General features: G+C 36.6%; 1 protein-coding gene across 3 annotated transcripts in view; it reads left to right on the top strand.

Annotated features, from left to right (window-relative positions):
* The first annotated feature begins 827 nt into the window (after positions 1-827).
* The window catches only part of TBC1D19 (TBC1 domain family member 19), a 155,522-nt gene continuing 141,117 nt past the window's right edge, over positions 828-15,232 (top strand). For 2 of the 3 annotated variants that reach the window (XM_027103202.1, XM_027103203.1), the window contains exon 1: positions 829-1,040. In XM_027103202.1, the coding sequence (XP_026959003.1) occupies positions 942-1,040 (99 nt within the window). In that variant the 5' untranslated portion in view covers positions 829-941. Of the gene's footprint in view, positions 1,041-15,232 lie in introns of all 3 variants that reach the window. The other variant, XM_027103204.1, reaches the window with a different exon arrangement.

Genomic DNA, 15,232 nt, shown 5'->3' with positions numbered 1-15,232 from the left:
CCATGTTTTATTTACCTTTGTGTCCACAGTTTCTTGTATGTAAATGCTCAATAGGTTGAAAGCTGAATGAATTTTGAATTGATTTTTGATTGAACGAATGAGTGCATGGAAGAAGAGAAATCTGGATGGTACATTCCTTAAGGCTGGGACAATGTCTTAGCTATCCTGGAATTGCCAATGCTTCACAGAAAACCTATCAATAAATGCTTCTTGGTTAAGTTGTAGCTGTTAGGTAAGGAGATGCCGTCTATTTATTCCTGGCATAAGACCCCAGAGAACAGAAAGAGAAGGGGGGAAAAATGGAGTGCTAAGTATAGTATAGGCCCCCTCACAATTGTTACCTCAGCTAATCATCAGAGCATCTTGTCAACTGGGTATTATTTTACTAAGGCGGAAACTGAGTTCTGAAATTTAAGCACCTGGCCCAAGTTCACACGGCTAGCATCACAGCCTCATAATTTTTGGAAGTCATTTGCCATGTCGTTGTGTGCACTGCCCTGTTTCTGTAGAGATTGGAAGGTTATTATTTTCCTTTACAATATTTTCCTATTATTTTCCTTTATAATAAAACACAAAATACACAACTTTCTGATTTCCCCTGGTGCATCAGAGGCGCTGTGGCTCTAGAGGAAAGAGCTCCTCCTCTTGCCTTTCAACAACAGACCAAGCAGGAACAATGGAGTGAAAAGCTACTCCCCTCCCCCCACCCCGCAGGTCGTTTTCTGCCAGCGGAACGCAGGGGCTGGAACCTTCAGGCGTGGGGGGGACCAGAGAGGAACGGACACACGGCCCGGCAGTTGCTTGGTAACGCCCGCTGGAGGAGTCCCTGCGTAATAAGGTCCCCGAGAAGTGTCACTGGCCCTGATTGGGACCCCGTACGTAGCCGGTTCTCTCCCCGGTAGTGGCCTGCCCCCGCTGCTTGGCGGGCTAGGACAGGGGAAATGTTGCAGGAGGAGTCGGATCTCGCTCTCATTATTGCCCAGATAGTCCAAAAGCTCAAGGGCTCCAATTTGTACGCTCAGTTGGAACGGCAGGCCTGGGTAAGTGAGGCTGAGTGGGAAGGGATGGAGACCAGCGGGGCCGTGGCGGTGCTTCGGCCTTCTTCTGCACCCCGCTGACCTAAGCCGAAGCCCGCCTCGGGTCTCTCCAGCTCCGCTCCTGCGCAGGGAAAAGCCTCCCTTCCAGGTGTAAGCTCCACTTGCTCAGTTTCGGGCGTGAGAGTAATAGATTTTTTTTTTTTTTTAAAGAAAGGTGGGGCACGTCACGCCTTTCTTCAGGCCAGAGAACCGCCGAGGCTATTCATTCATATTGTAGTCCTTTACAGGGTCTAATTTTTTAAGCTGCTGGCGTCAGTGGAGGTAGGTTGGACAACTTTTCCCATCCTGTAGGTGGGTTTGAGCCCCCAGGTACATTTTGGTTTCCGCGTCTATATATCACCTTCTTGCACTCTACCCTCCCTGCAATGATTGCCCGTCTAACCGTCCACTGGGCGTTTATCGAGTATTTTCTAATATGCTAAGTTCTTTGGATGCAGAGATTGATCAGGAGATCTTTCCCTTTTTTTTGTGAATGTGATAACTGGAATCATACAGTATGTAAAATTTTGTGCCTGGTTTCTGTCATTTTGCATAATGCTTTTGAAATTCATTCGTGTTGTTGGTATTTCAGTAGTTCTGTTCCTTTTTATTGTTGAGTAATATTTCATTGTTTGGATGTACTACGATTTGTTTATCCATTCATTGGTTGCTGGGCAGTTTTGGTTATAGAGCTATGGGTTGTTTCTGTTTATAGAGATTATGAGTAAAGCTAATACGTGTTTTCTGGTATAGGTTTTTTTTTTTTTTTTTTGCGGTACGCGGGCCTCTCACAGCTGTGGCCTCTCCCGTTGCGGAGCACAGGCTCCGGACGCGCAGGCTCAGCGGTCATGGCTCACGGGCCCAGCTGCTCCGCGGCATGTGGGATCTTCCCGGACCGGGGCACGAACCCGTTTTCCCTGCATCGGCAGGCGGAGTCTCAACCGCTGCGCCACCAGGGAAGCCCTTTGTTTTAGTTTTTAGTTTTCTTTTCTCTTGGATAAATACCTAGGAGTGGAATTGCTGAGTTGTATGGTAAGTGTATGTCTATAAGAATCTGCCAAACTTTTCCTAAGTGGCTGTATTATTTTGCATTTCCACCAGCAGTTATGAGGATTGTTCTGCATCCTTGCTAGTGCTTGATGTCAGTTTTTAATTAATTAATTTTTATTTATAATTACACTCCTCTAGTAGGAGCATAATGATATCCCATTGTGGCTTTAACTGCATTTGCCAAATGACTAAAGATATTGAGCATCTTATCAAATGTTTATATCTCCTTTGGTGAAGTAGTCTGTTCAAATCTTTTGCCTATTAAAAAAAATTGTGTTTGTTCTCATATTGTTGAATTGTAAGGATTCTTTATATATGGCATAAGTCCCTTATCAGATATGCAGCTTGCAAATACTTTCTCCCAGTCTGTGGTTTATCTTTTCATTTTCTTAACTGGGTCTTTCAAAGAGCAGAAATTTAGAATTTTGAAGACATACATTTTTATTAATTTCTTTCATGATTTGTGCTTTTTGTGCCCTGCCTAAGAATCTTTGCCTCCCCCAAGGTCTCAAAAAGTTTCTCTACAGTATGGAGTTTCCTTAAAAAACTAAAAATAGAACTACCATACAACCCAGCAATCCCACTACTGGGCATATACCCTGAGAAAACCATAATTCCAAAAGAGTCATATACCAAAATGTTCATTGCAGCTCTATTTACAATAGCCAGGACATGGAAGCAACCTAAGTGCCCATCAACAGATGAATGGATAAAGAAGATGTGGCACATATATACAATGGAATATTACTCAGCCATAAAAAGAAACGAAATAAAGTCCACAGTTCCTCTTCCTAAAAAGAAACGAAATCCATCTAGGTGGATGGACCTAGAGTCTGTCATACAGAGCAAAGTAAGTCAGAAAGAGAAAAACAAATACTGTATGCTAACACATATATATGGAATCTAAGAAAAAAAAAAAAGGTCATGAAGAACCTAGGGGTAAAACGGGAATAAAGACACAGACCTACTAGAGAATGGACTTGAAGATATGGGGAAGGGGAAGGGTAAGCTGTGACAAAGTGAGAGAGTGGCATGGACATACATACGCTACCAAACGTAAAGTAGATAGCTAGTGGGAAGCAGCCGCATAGCACAGGGAGATCAGCTCGGTGCTTTGTGACCGCCTGGAGGGGTGGGATAGGGAGGGTGGGAGGGAGGGAGACGCAAGAGGGAAGAGATATGGGAACATATGTATATGTATAACTGATTCACTTTGTTATAAAGCAGAAACTAACACACCATTGTAAAGCAATTATACTCCAATAAAGATGTTAAAAAAAATAAAAAAAAATAAATGGTATCATGTCAGGAGGGAAAACCAGAAAACGATAAATTTCATATGTTTAAAAAAAAGAAAAGAAAAAAAAGCTTCTCCTATGTTTTGTTCTAGAAGTTTTATTAGTTTTAGCTTGCACATTTAGATCTAGAATCCATTTTAAGTCAATTTTTATATATGATGTAATGTAAAGCTTTTTGTTGTTGTTGTTTTTTGCATGTGTATGTCCAATACCATACCTATTTCTAGTACTTATTTGTTGACAAATCTATCCTTTCTCCACTAATTTTCTTGGCACCTTTGCTGAAAATTGATTTAGTATACACACACACACGCGCGCGTGCGCACGTGTGCATGCACGAATATTTCTGACTCTATTCTGTTCCATCGATCTATTTATCTATTATTATGCTAATACCACACTATTTTGATTTTTATAACTTTATAGTAAGTCTTGAAATCAGGTAATTAGTCGTCCAACTTTGTTTCTCTTTTTCAATATTGTTTTGACTACTCTAGGTACTTTGCTTTGCCATATGAATTTTAGAATCATCTTGTAAATTACTACAAAAAACTTACTGGGATTTGTATTGGGGTTATGTTGAATGTAGAGATCAATTTGGGGAGACTTGACATCTTAACAGTATTGAATTTTCTGGCCAATGAACATGCTTTGTGTCTCCATTTATTCTTATCTGCATCTTCTCTCATCACTGTTTTATAGTTAAGTGCACAAATATTGCACATATTTTATTAAGATTTTCCCCAAGTATTTCATGTTTTTTTGATACTATTAACATGCTGACTTTTTTTCTCATTTCAGTTTCCAATTACTTGTTGTTAGTATACAGAAATAAAATTGATATTTGTATATTTACCATGTATCCTGGGGAGATACTAAACTTACTTGTTAGTTATCGTACCGTTTTTGTAGATTGCTTAGTATTTTCCAAGTATATGTGTCATTTGCGAATAAAGATGTTTTACTTCTTCCTTTCCAATCAGTGTGCCTTTTAGTTCTTTTTCTTGCCTGTTACACTGGCTAGTGACACCAGTGCAATGTTGTATGGATGCTTTTTGTTAGGTTGAAGAAGCTCTCTTCTATTCCTGGTTTTCTGAGTGTTTTATTACTAATTGATGTTGAATTTTGTTAAATACTTTTCTTGTATCTGGAGAGATGCTCATGTGATTTTTTAATATATGTTGATATGGTGAATAATACTATTTGGTTTTGATTGTTGAACCAATTTTGCATTCCTAAGATAAATTCTACTTGGCTATAATGCATTGTCCTTATATATTTCTTGATTCAATTTGCTAATACTTTGTTGAAGATTTTGTGAGTATTTTTATAAAGGATATTGGTTTATAGTTTTACTTTAACATCTTTGTCTAGATTTGATATCAGGTAATGCTGATCTCTTAAATTGAGTTGAGAAGTGTTCCCTTCTCTCCTGTTTTCTGGAAGAATTTGTATAGAATTGATATTATTTCCTCCTTAAATGTTTGGTAGAATTCCCAATAACATTATTGGGGGCTGGAGTTTTCTTTGCGGGAACATTTTTTTTTTTGCGGTACGCGGGCCTCTCACTGCTGTGGCCTCTCCCGTTGCGGAGCACAGGCTCCGGACGCGCAGGCTCAGGGGCCACGGCTCACGGGCCCAGCCGCTCCATGGCATGTGGGATCTTCCCAGACCGGGGCACGAACCCGTGTCCCCTGCATCGGCAGGCAGACTCTCAACCACTGCGCCACCAGGGAAGCCCACGGGAACATTTTTTAATAAAGAATTTAATTTTTAAAACATGTGTGAGGCCATTCAGATTATCTTGTTGAGTGTTCCACATGCCCTTGGAAAGCATGAGCATTCTGCTGTTACTGTACTCTACATGTCAATTAGGTCAAATATATTGACAATTTTGTTCAAGTGTTCTATATCTTTACTGAGTATGGAGGCTTCAGTCAGTACAGTCAGGAGCCAAGCTAGGCTTGAGTTTTGTTATTACTGTCATTAGCTTCAGTGTACCACAAGCTTCAAATTCAGTGGGCTGCTGTAACTTTGTGCTTAGAAATAGTGCTGGGGTACTGGAGGGTTTTTCTCAGTGTCTGTATCCTCAGTTTTCATTTGTCTCGTTTGCCTGTGCCACAGAGGGAGGTCTCTCTCCATGCTCTGATCCCATCCTCAGCAGTAGCCTGTTGTTTGTTACTCAGTCCTAAGCTCATGGTAGATACAGGCGTTTTCTCTCCTCCTGGTCCTGTCTCAGTCCAGGTGCCTTGGGAGTGGGTCTTTGACAATGTTCCTTTCTCTTCTGCTTTTGGCAGCCAAACTTTGCCTTGTGGCAAATAATGGGTGAAAGAGAGATTCCTGCCTCTTCCTAGTTGTGGCTTACCTCTGCTATGTACTGGTACAGGATTTGGGGCCCGTGAGAGTTTTCTTACGTTTCCATGAGGAAGACAGTTTTTGTATCTATCTCACCCCCAGAAGCAACAAATTATTGCCTCCCTCAGAGGTTTAAGGCCTCTTCCTCAAATGAGAGGAGAGTTTGGGCAAGGTGGCATGGTTGCATGCTTGTTTTGTAGTGGTAGCCTATCCTTTCTTGTACACCTGTGCCACAGAAGGGGGCTCTCTGCAGTTCCTGCTCTCTGTCCTGATGGAGACCTATGGAAGAGAGCATGCAAGTGAGTGTGAATTCCCCTTGGGTTTTGAGCTCCCAGTGTTTCTCAACTGACATGCTAGCCCATATCTCATCAATAACAGTTAACAATTTTAGCTGAATTCTTCGGTAGCCTCCTTTTCCTCCTGTGCTTTGCCAAATATGAAACAGTTTGGAGTCCCATCTGTCTTTAGAGGGGCTTGTTACTCTTTGGAATTTAGTTCACTTGATTGTCTTAAAACTTCAGTTTTATGGTGAGTTGAAAAGTTATGATTTTGTAGATTATACCACTTTTTCTCATTGTTAGGGTGGGAGTGATGTTCCTTATTCTGGCTGTCCACATCCTATGCATTAGCAGAAGTCCAATAGTAAGTGCTGAAGGATTGAATCTATGTCAGTGAGAAAGATTGGTCTGTAATTTTCCTTTCTTGTAATGTCTTTGACAAGTTTTATATCAAGGTTATACTGGCCTGATAAAATGGTAGGGAAGTGTTCCCCCCTTTTTTCTTTTCTATTTGATACAAAAATGTTTAACTGTGTTATTTCTTTCTTAAATGTTTGGAAGAATTCTCCATTGAAGCCTGTGTCTCAGATTTTCTTTTGAGAAGGTTTTTTATTTTGTTGTGTTTTGTTTTTAATTAGTAGACTTTATTTTTTATAATGGTTTTAGGCTTACAGAAAAATTAAGTAAAAGGTACAGAGTTCCCATACATCCCCTTTCCTTATATACTGTTTCCCTTATTATTGGCATCTTGCATTAGTGTGGTACATTTGTTACTATTGGTGGACCAATCGATATTGATACATTATTATTAAAGTCCACAGTTTTCATCAGGGTTCACTGTTTGTGTTGTACAGGTCTGTGGATTTTGACAAATGTATAATACTGTGTATCTACTATTCCAGTATCTTACAGAATAGTTTTACAGTCCTAAAAAAAATCCCCTGTGCTCCACCTACGCATCCCTCCCTCCTTCCAAGCCCCTGGCAACCACTTGGTTTTTACTGTCTCTATAGTTTTGCCTTTGAGAATGTCCTATAGTTGTAATCATAACAGTATGTAGCTTCTTCAAATTGACTTCTTTCACTTGGCAATGTCCGTTATGTTACTGTATGTCTTTTTGTTTCTTGATAGCTTTTTTTTTCTGAATAATATTATATTGTGGGGATGTATCAATTTGTTTATACATTCACTATCTGTTGAAGGACATCTTGGTTGCTTCCAAGATTGGCAGTTATGAATAAAACTGGTATAAGCATTCCTGGGTAGATTTTTGTGTTGACATAAGTTTTCAGCTAATTTTGGTAAATACCAAGAAGCATGATTTCTGGCTTGTATGGTAAAAATTTGGTAGAAACTGACAACTTGTCTTCCATTGTGGCTATACCATTTTTGCATTCTCACCAGCACTGATTGAGAGTTCCTGTTGCTGTACATTCTCACCAGCATTTGGTGTTATCAGTGTTTTAGATTTTGGCCATTCTGATAGGTGTGTTGTGATATCTCACTGTTGTTTTAATTTGCAATTCCGTAGTGACATGTGATATTGAATATCTTTTCATATGTTTATTTGCCATCCGTATGTCTTCTTTGGTGAGGTGTCCCTTCAGGTCTTTTGCCCATTTTTAATTGGGTGTTCTTATTGTTGAGTTTTAGGAGTCTGTTTTATGTTTTGGGTACAAGTCCTTTATCAGATATGTGCTTTGCAAATATCTTCTCCCAATTTGTGGCCAGTCTTTTCATTCTCTTAGCAGTATCTTTCTCAGAGAAGTTTTTAATTTTAATGAAGTCCAACTTATCAATTTTTTTCTTTTAGGGATCATGCTTTTGGTGTTATGTCTAAGAATTAATCACCAAACTTAGATTTTATCCTATGTTATCTTTTAGAAGTCTTATGGATCTGGGTTTTACATTTATGATCCTTTTTTTTTTTTTTTTGCATGTGGATGACCAGTTGTTCCAGTACAATTTGTTGAAAAGACTGTCTTTGCTCCATTGAATTGCCTTTGCTCTTTTTTCAAAGATCAGTTGACTATATTTGTGTTGGTATTTCTGAGTCTCTATTCTATTCCATTGATCTACTTGTCTATTTTTTAACATTACCACATTGTCTTGATTTTGGTAGCTTTATAATAAGTTGAAGTTGTCAGTCCTCCAGTTTTGTTCTGCTTCAGCATTGTGTTGGAAAGATTTTAAAGAACAGATTCAATTTTTAATAGATATAGGAGTATTCAAATTTTCTATTCCTTCTATTGTCAGCTTTGATAAATTGTGTTTTTCAAAGAATTTGTTCATTTAAATGATATAAATAATTGGCTTAAAGTTGTCTATAATAAGCTATTATTTCTTTATAAGGTCTGAAAAGTCTGTCACAGTTTCTGATTATGAAAATTTGTTTGCATGTGTGTCTTTGAACAGTTTTGCTAGGTGTTTATCTATTTAATTGATCTCATCAAAGAACCAGTTTTAGCTTTGCAGTTTTCTCTTAATTTTGGATCACATCTTTATTATTAATTTTCTCCTATTTTCTTTGGGATTGATTTGCTGTTCTTTTTTTAGTTTCTTGCGATGGAAACTTAGATCATGGATTTCAAGACTTTTTTTCTGTTCTAAAATATGCATTTAAGGCTATGATTTTTCCCCTAAGCACTACTTTAATTGCATTCCACAGTTTTAATGAGTTATATTTTTACTATCCTTTTGTATAAAACATTTCCTAATTTTTTTTGTCATTTAAAAAATTTGACCCAAGGGCTATCCTGAAGTATATTGCTTAATTTCCAAGCCATTAATATTTTCTTTTTGTACTTTTTTCGAAGTACAGTTGCTGTACAATATTATATGTTATAGGTGTAAAATATAGTGATTCACAATTTTTAAAAGTTGTACTCCACTTATAGTTGTTATAAAATATTGGCTATATTCACCATGTGGTACAGTATATCCTTGTAGTTATTTTATACCTAATAGTTTATACCTCTTAATCCCCTACTCCTATATTGCTCCTCCCTTCCCTCTCCCCACTGGTAATGACTAGTTTGTTTTCTGTATCTGTGAGTATGCTTCTTTTTTGTTTATTCACTAGTTTAAAAATTTTTTAGATTTCACATATAAGTGATATCATATAGCATTTGTCTTTCTGTATGACCTATTTCACTTAGCATAATGACTTCCAAGTCCATCGATGTTGCTGCAAATGGCAAAATTTTGTTCTTTTTTATGGCTGAGTAGTATTCCATTGCATGCATATATATATATATGTGTGTGTGTGTGTGTGTGTGTGTATGTGTATATATATACGTGTGTGTATATATTTTTTATATATATATATATATATATATATATATATAATCTCCCATCTTCTTTATCCATTCATCTAATGATGAACACTTAGGTGGCTTCCATATCTTGGCAATTGCAAATAATGCTGCTATGAACATTGAGGTGCGTGTATCTTTTTGAATTAGTGTTTTTGGTTTTTTTGGCTATGCACCCAGGAGTGGAATTGCTGGATCATATGGTAGTTCTATTTTTAGTTTTTTGAGAAACTGCCATACTGTTTTCCATAGTGGCTGTACCAATTTACATTCCCACTAACAGTGTAGGAAGGTTCCCTTTTCTCCACATCCTCGCCAACATTTGTAACTTGTGTTCTTCATGATAACTATTCTGACAGGTATGAGCTTTCGATGTGCATTTCCCTGATGATTAACAATGTTGTGCATCTTTTCATGTGCCTTTTGGCCATCTGCATTTCTTCTTTCAAAAAATGTCTATTCAGTTCTTCTGCCCATTTTTTAATCAGGTAGTGTTTTTTTATATTGAGTTGTATGAGCTGTTTATATGTGTTGCATATTAATCCCTTATCAGACATATCATTTGCAAATATTTTCTCCCATTCAGTAGGTTGTCTTTTTGCTTTGTCAGTGGTTTTCTTTGATGTGCCAAAGCTTTTAAATTTAATTAGACTGCATTTGTTTATTTGCTTTTATTTCCTATGATTTAGGAGATGGATCCAAAAAATTATTGCTGTGATTTATGTCAAAGAGTGTTCTGCTTATATTTTTCTCTAGGAGTTTTATAGTATCTGGTCTTACATTTAGGTCTTTAATTCATTTTGAGTTTATTTTTGTATATGGTGTTACAGAATATTCAAATTTGTTTTTTTACATGTAGCTGTCCAGGTTTCCCAGTACCACTTATTGAAGAGACTGTTTTTTCTCTGTTGTATATTCTTGCCTCCTTTGTTGCAGATTAATTGACCTTAAGTGTGTGGGTTTATTTCTGGGCTGTCTATCATGTTGCATTGATATATGTGTCTGGGTTTTTTTTTTTTTTTTTTTGCGGTATGCGGACCTCTCACTGTTGTGGCCTCTCCCATTGCGGAGCACGGGCTCCGGACGCGCAGGCTCAGCGGCCATGGCTCACAGGCCCAGCCGCTCCGCGGCATGTGGGATCTTCCCGGACCGGGGCACAAACCCGTGTCCCCTGCATTGGCAGGTGGACTGTCAACCACTGCACCACGAGGGAAGCCCTATCTGTCTGTTTTTGTGCCAATATTATACTGTTTTGATTACTATAGCTTTGTAGTATGAAGTCAAGGAGCATGATTCCTCAGCTCTGTTCTTTTTCTCAAGATTTTCTTGGCTGTTTGGGGTCTTTTGTATTTCGATACAAATTTTAAAATTATTTGTTCTAGTTCTGTGAAAAATGCCATTGGTATTTTGATAGGGATTGCACTGAACCTGTAGATTGCCTTGGGTATTATGGTTATTTTGACAATATCGATTCTTCCAATTCAAGAACACGGTGTATCTTTCCATCTGTTTGTGTTGTCTTCAGTTTCTTTCATCAATGTCTAGCAGTTTTCTGAGTATAGGTCTTTTACTTCCTTAGGTAGGTTTATTCCGAGGTATTTTATTGGTTTTGATGTGATGGTAAATGGGATTGTTTCCTTAATTTCTCTTTCTGATTGTTGTTAGTGTATAGAAATGAAATAGATTTCTGTATATTAATTTTGTATCCTTCAACTTTATTCTATGCATTGATGAGCTCTTGTTTTCTGGTGGCATCTTTAAGATTTTCTATGTATAGTATCATGTCAATGTTATTGATTTCCAGCTTAATGTCAGTGTTGTCAGAGAACATTTTCTGACTGATTAAATATTTTAAAATTTGTTGAGGCTTGCTTTACAATCTAGTATGTAGTCAATTTTGCTGCGAGTTCCACATGCACTTGTAAATAATGTGTATCTGTCACTGTTGGGTCAGGCTGGCTATATATGTCACTGAAATCCAGGTGTCAGTTATGCTGTTCAGCTTTTCTATAATCTTATTGAATTTTTTTCTGTTTGTTACCAGCTATTCAAAGATATATGTTTAAATCTCCCATCATGCTTGTATATTTGTCTATTTCTTTTAATTCTCTAAATTTTTAAATTTATTTTAATTTTAAGGCTATTTCATTGGTTGTATATAGCTTTATATTGTGATAGCTTCCTGGTGGATTAACCCCTTAATCTTTATGAAATGTCCTTCTTTATCTCTAATAAGGTTCTCACCTTAAAGTCTGTTTTGTCCAATGTTAGTATAGCCACAACAGCTCTTTTTGATTAGTGGTTGCATGGTATGACTTTTTCCATACTTTTATTTTCACCCTTTCTGCATCAGCGTCCTTGTATAGTTGTTTTTTAAATCCAGGCTGACAAATCTTTTTATTTTATTATTTAGTATATTTACATTTAATGAATTTACTGATATATTTGGTTTTATATTTCTGGTCTTAATATTTGGTTTTTTAATTTGATACATTTGCTTCACATTCTGCTTTCTCTCTTTTCTTGTATTCTTCTGGATTATTCAGATTTTATTCAGATATTTTTGTTGTTCTATTTTCATCTCCATTAATGTGATAGTTACACATTATTTTACTGTTATTTATGTAGCTACCCTAGAGGTTACAGCATTTATTCTTGATTAATTGTAGTCTTGAATAAACTAATTTTTTTTTTTTACTATTTCCCTGTAATGTAATGCTAGAACTTAGAACACTTTACTTATTTACACCTCTTTCCTTTGTGTTATTTTTGTTATGCATTTTATTTTAAATTCCACAGGACATTGCTATTATTCTTTTGTAGCATAAGTATTTAGACAGTATTTGCTGGGGTTTATTTTTGTTTTTTTTTTTTGGTTTTGCATTTTAGTATTTTTAATGGTATTGCCAACATCAATGCATTCACTATGTGATTTTTCAGAAAGGAGTTGAAATCCTCTGACCTCGATTCTGATTGTTTCTGATTTGTAGCTGAACTGCCTGAATGGGAAAGTTAAGACTATCTTAAGAAAGAAAAAAAGTAATATTTACTCATTTTTAACCAATTTTTATCCTTTTTGTTTCTCATTATTCCCTCCTACTTTTCTGTATTTACCCTGGGATTATTTTTCTTCTGCTATAACAACTGTTTTTAGCATTTGTTTCAGTGCAAGTTTCTGGGTGACAAGCTGCTCAGTTTTACTTGTCTGATGATGTCTTTATTTTTGAAGGATTTTTTTTTTTCTGTGCATAAATTTCAAAGTTGTCAGTAATTTTTTTGTCAGCCTGTTGAGACATTTCATTGCTTTCTGGCCTCTTTGTTTTCTGTTGTAAAGTCAGTCATCAGGCTTTTTGTTATCCACTGAATGTATGTCCCTCACCTTCACTCTGGCTGTTTTAACATTTTCCATCTTTGATTTTCAGCAGTCTTGTTAAGATGTGCCTTGGTGTGTTATTATTGTTGTTTGCATTATTATTATTATTATCATTTAATTTATTCTGGTTTGAGTTTGTGGGGCTTCTTAAATCTGGGGTTGATATCTTTCTCCAGTTTTGAAAAATTCTTGGTCATTATCTGTTTGAATATTTGTTCTGCCACATTTTTCTCTCCTCTCTTTCTGAGACTCCAATTTGTACGCCTATTAGATTTTTCACTGAGTCTTACTTATCTCTAGTACTCTTTTTCTTTACATTATTTTTTTTCCCTCTGTGCTTCAGTTTGGAAATTTTCTTTTGGCCTTCTTTCAATTCACCAATCCTGTTTTATGCTATTTTATATCTCTTGGTAAATCCATCTAATGAATTCTTATTTACATTTAGTGTGTTTTTCAATTCTAAAATTTCCAAATGGTTCTCTTTTATTGATTCCAGTTCTCAGGTAAAATTACCTGCTTTTCATCTACTTTGTCCAGTTTTTCTCTTTTAAAAAAATATAACTCAATTGTTTTAAAGTCTTTGTCAGTTAACACCAAAATCTGGATCATATGTGGATCTCTGTCTATGGTGTTATTTTCTCTTATCTTTTATTCATCTGATTTTGTCTGCTGGCATGCCTAGTAACTTTTATTTGTTGCCAGACATTGTGTCCAAAAAACTGTAATGCCTCCTTTCTTGAGGGTTCACTCTCCCCTCCACTGGGCAGATAGTCCTGTGACTGATTCCCTTAATCCAGTTAGGGAGTGTGCTGGTTTGAGGCTGAGTTTTACTTTCAGGCTCAATTTTCCTCTGGTTCTTTCCTGGCTCTCACAAGTTTTCAGCTAAGAATTTGATATACTCTAAGGGTCTTTGCCCTTTGGGTCCCAGACTCTAACCTTTTTCTTGTCAGACTGCTAAAAAACTTTTTCACAGGTTTCATGCTTAGGTTTGTAACCTTCTACCCCACAGAGTTCTAGTATTCAAAATGTTTCTTGAGAAAACTGGCAATGTGCTTAAGATCTCCAAGTCTCTGCAACACCTCTGCTTATTTCTCTGTCCAACCTTGGTAGCCCTCCACCAGGCTTTGTACTGGGTTTGTCCTGATTCTCAGCCTTCTGTTCATGCTCAGAATAATGATCCCAGGGAAAATGTTGCTACAGAAGCCAGTTCGTCTCTCAAGATTTTTTCTCTTTCTGTTTCTCTAGTTCTTGTTCTCTCAACAACTCTTTTCTGTCTTCAGATATTTGGATGTTTGTTTGTTTGTTTGGTTCTACTAGTTGTTCTACATAGGGATGCTGATCGACCACCAGCTCCTACATACAACTTGGAAACATAAAGCCTATTTTGTGAGGACTGAACAAGATAATATGCCAGGCACATAGTAAGTACTCAGTAAATAGAAGTGTGAGTTAAAAGTCCAAATGGAATATCACTCCTTTTTCTAAAACCCCTCAATGCTTTTCATTGCCCTTGGAAAAATGTACAGAGTCCTTGATTAGGCCTGCAAAGCTTGGTGGCACTGTTCTTCACACTCTACTCTTCAGCCATAGCTGTCTAAGATTTATAGATCTTCCATAACCTTACAGTTTAGTTTAGGTACTTCTTTTTTTGTGATCCATAGTACCTGGAACTTTATTTTTTGTAGTATTTAAACGTCTGCCTTCCCCGCTAAAGTCTGTTTCATGAAGGCAAGAAAAGACTGTGTCTCTTGTCCTGCTCTTTTTTACACCTAGCATAATGACTGGCCTGAGAAGGGTGCTCAACATGTCTTTATTAAATGGAAAAAATCCCAATTCTTCTTTTTTAATGTTCATTCTAAGAGTATATATTGAGTACCTACTATGTGCCAGTTACTTTACTAAATGATAAAAGAATACAAAAAGCATCTTTACCTTAAGGAATTCAAAGTCTGCTGTGGCACTCTGCTTTTCTTTAAAAATGTTTTTCCTTTAAATATTTCTTTTTATTCTAATTTGGGATCTAATAAGTCAATAGCTGTTTCTCAATTTTGTAAGAAAGCCTGAAGTTTCAGAAAATAAGCAGTAATGACAAAACTTTTTTTGAAGATTTTTGTATTTCACAATTGCAAATAAGAGATTCATGACCTATATAAATTATAACTTCATTTGGAGATTACTGCCCTGAAGACATATTCTTGTTCCTTTCTGTTTTGAACTCCACTTCTATTAATTCAATGTGATTCTTTATTTTGATTATTCAACAAATATTTATTGAGTGCTTACTATGTGTCAGGCACAATTCCAGGCCCAGGGGATAAAACAATGAATAAGATAAAGTTCTGCCCGAATGGCAAGATGATAGTATTACAAATAAATACAGGTCCATAATCCCTTATCCAAAACCTGGGGGAAGATATGTTTTGGAATTCACATTTTTCAAATTTTAGAAAGGTAATTCATGCATATTTGTATGTTATTTAATATCCTT

Source organism: Aethalodelphis obliquidens, unplaced genomic scaffold, assembly GCF_003676395.1.
Source record: "Aethalodelphis obliquidens isolate GAN/ISIS:26980383/991018 unplaced genomic scaffold, ASM367639v1 scaffold6, whole genome shotgun sequence".
Classification (NCBI taxonomy): Eukaryota; Metazoa; Chordata; class Mammalia; order Artiodactyla; family Delphinidae; genus Aethalodelphis; species Aethalodelphis obliquidens.
Note: the sequence above shows the minus strand (reverse complement) of the source record. Positions and strands in the feature narration are given on the sequence as shown.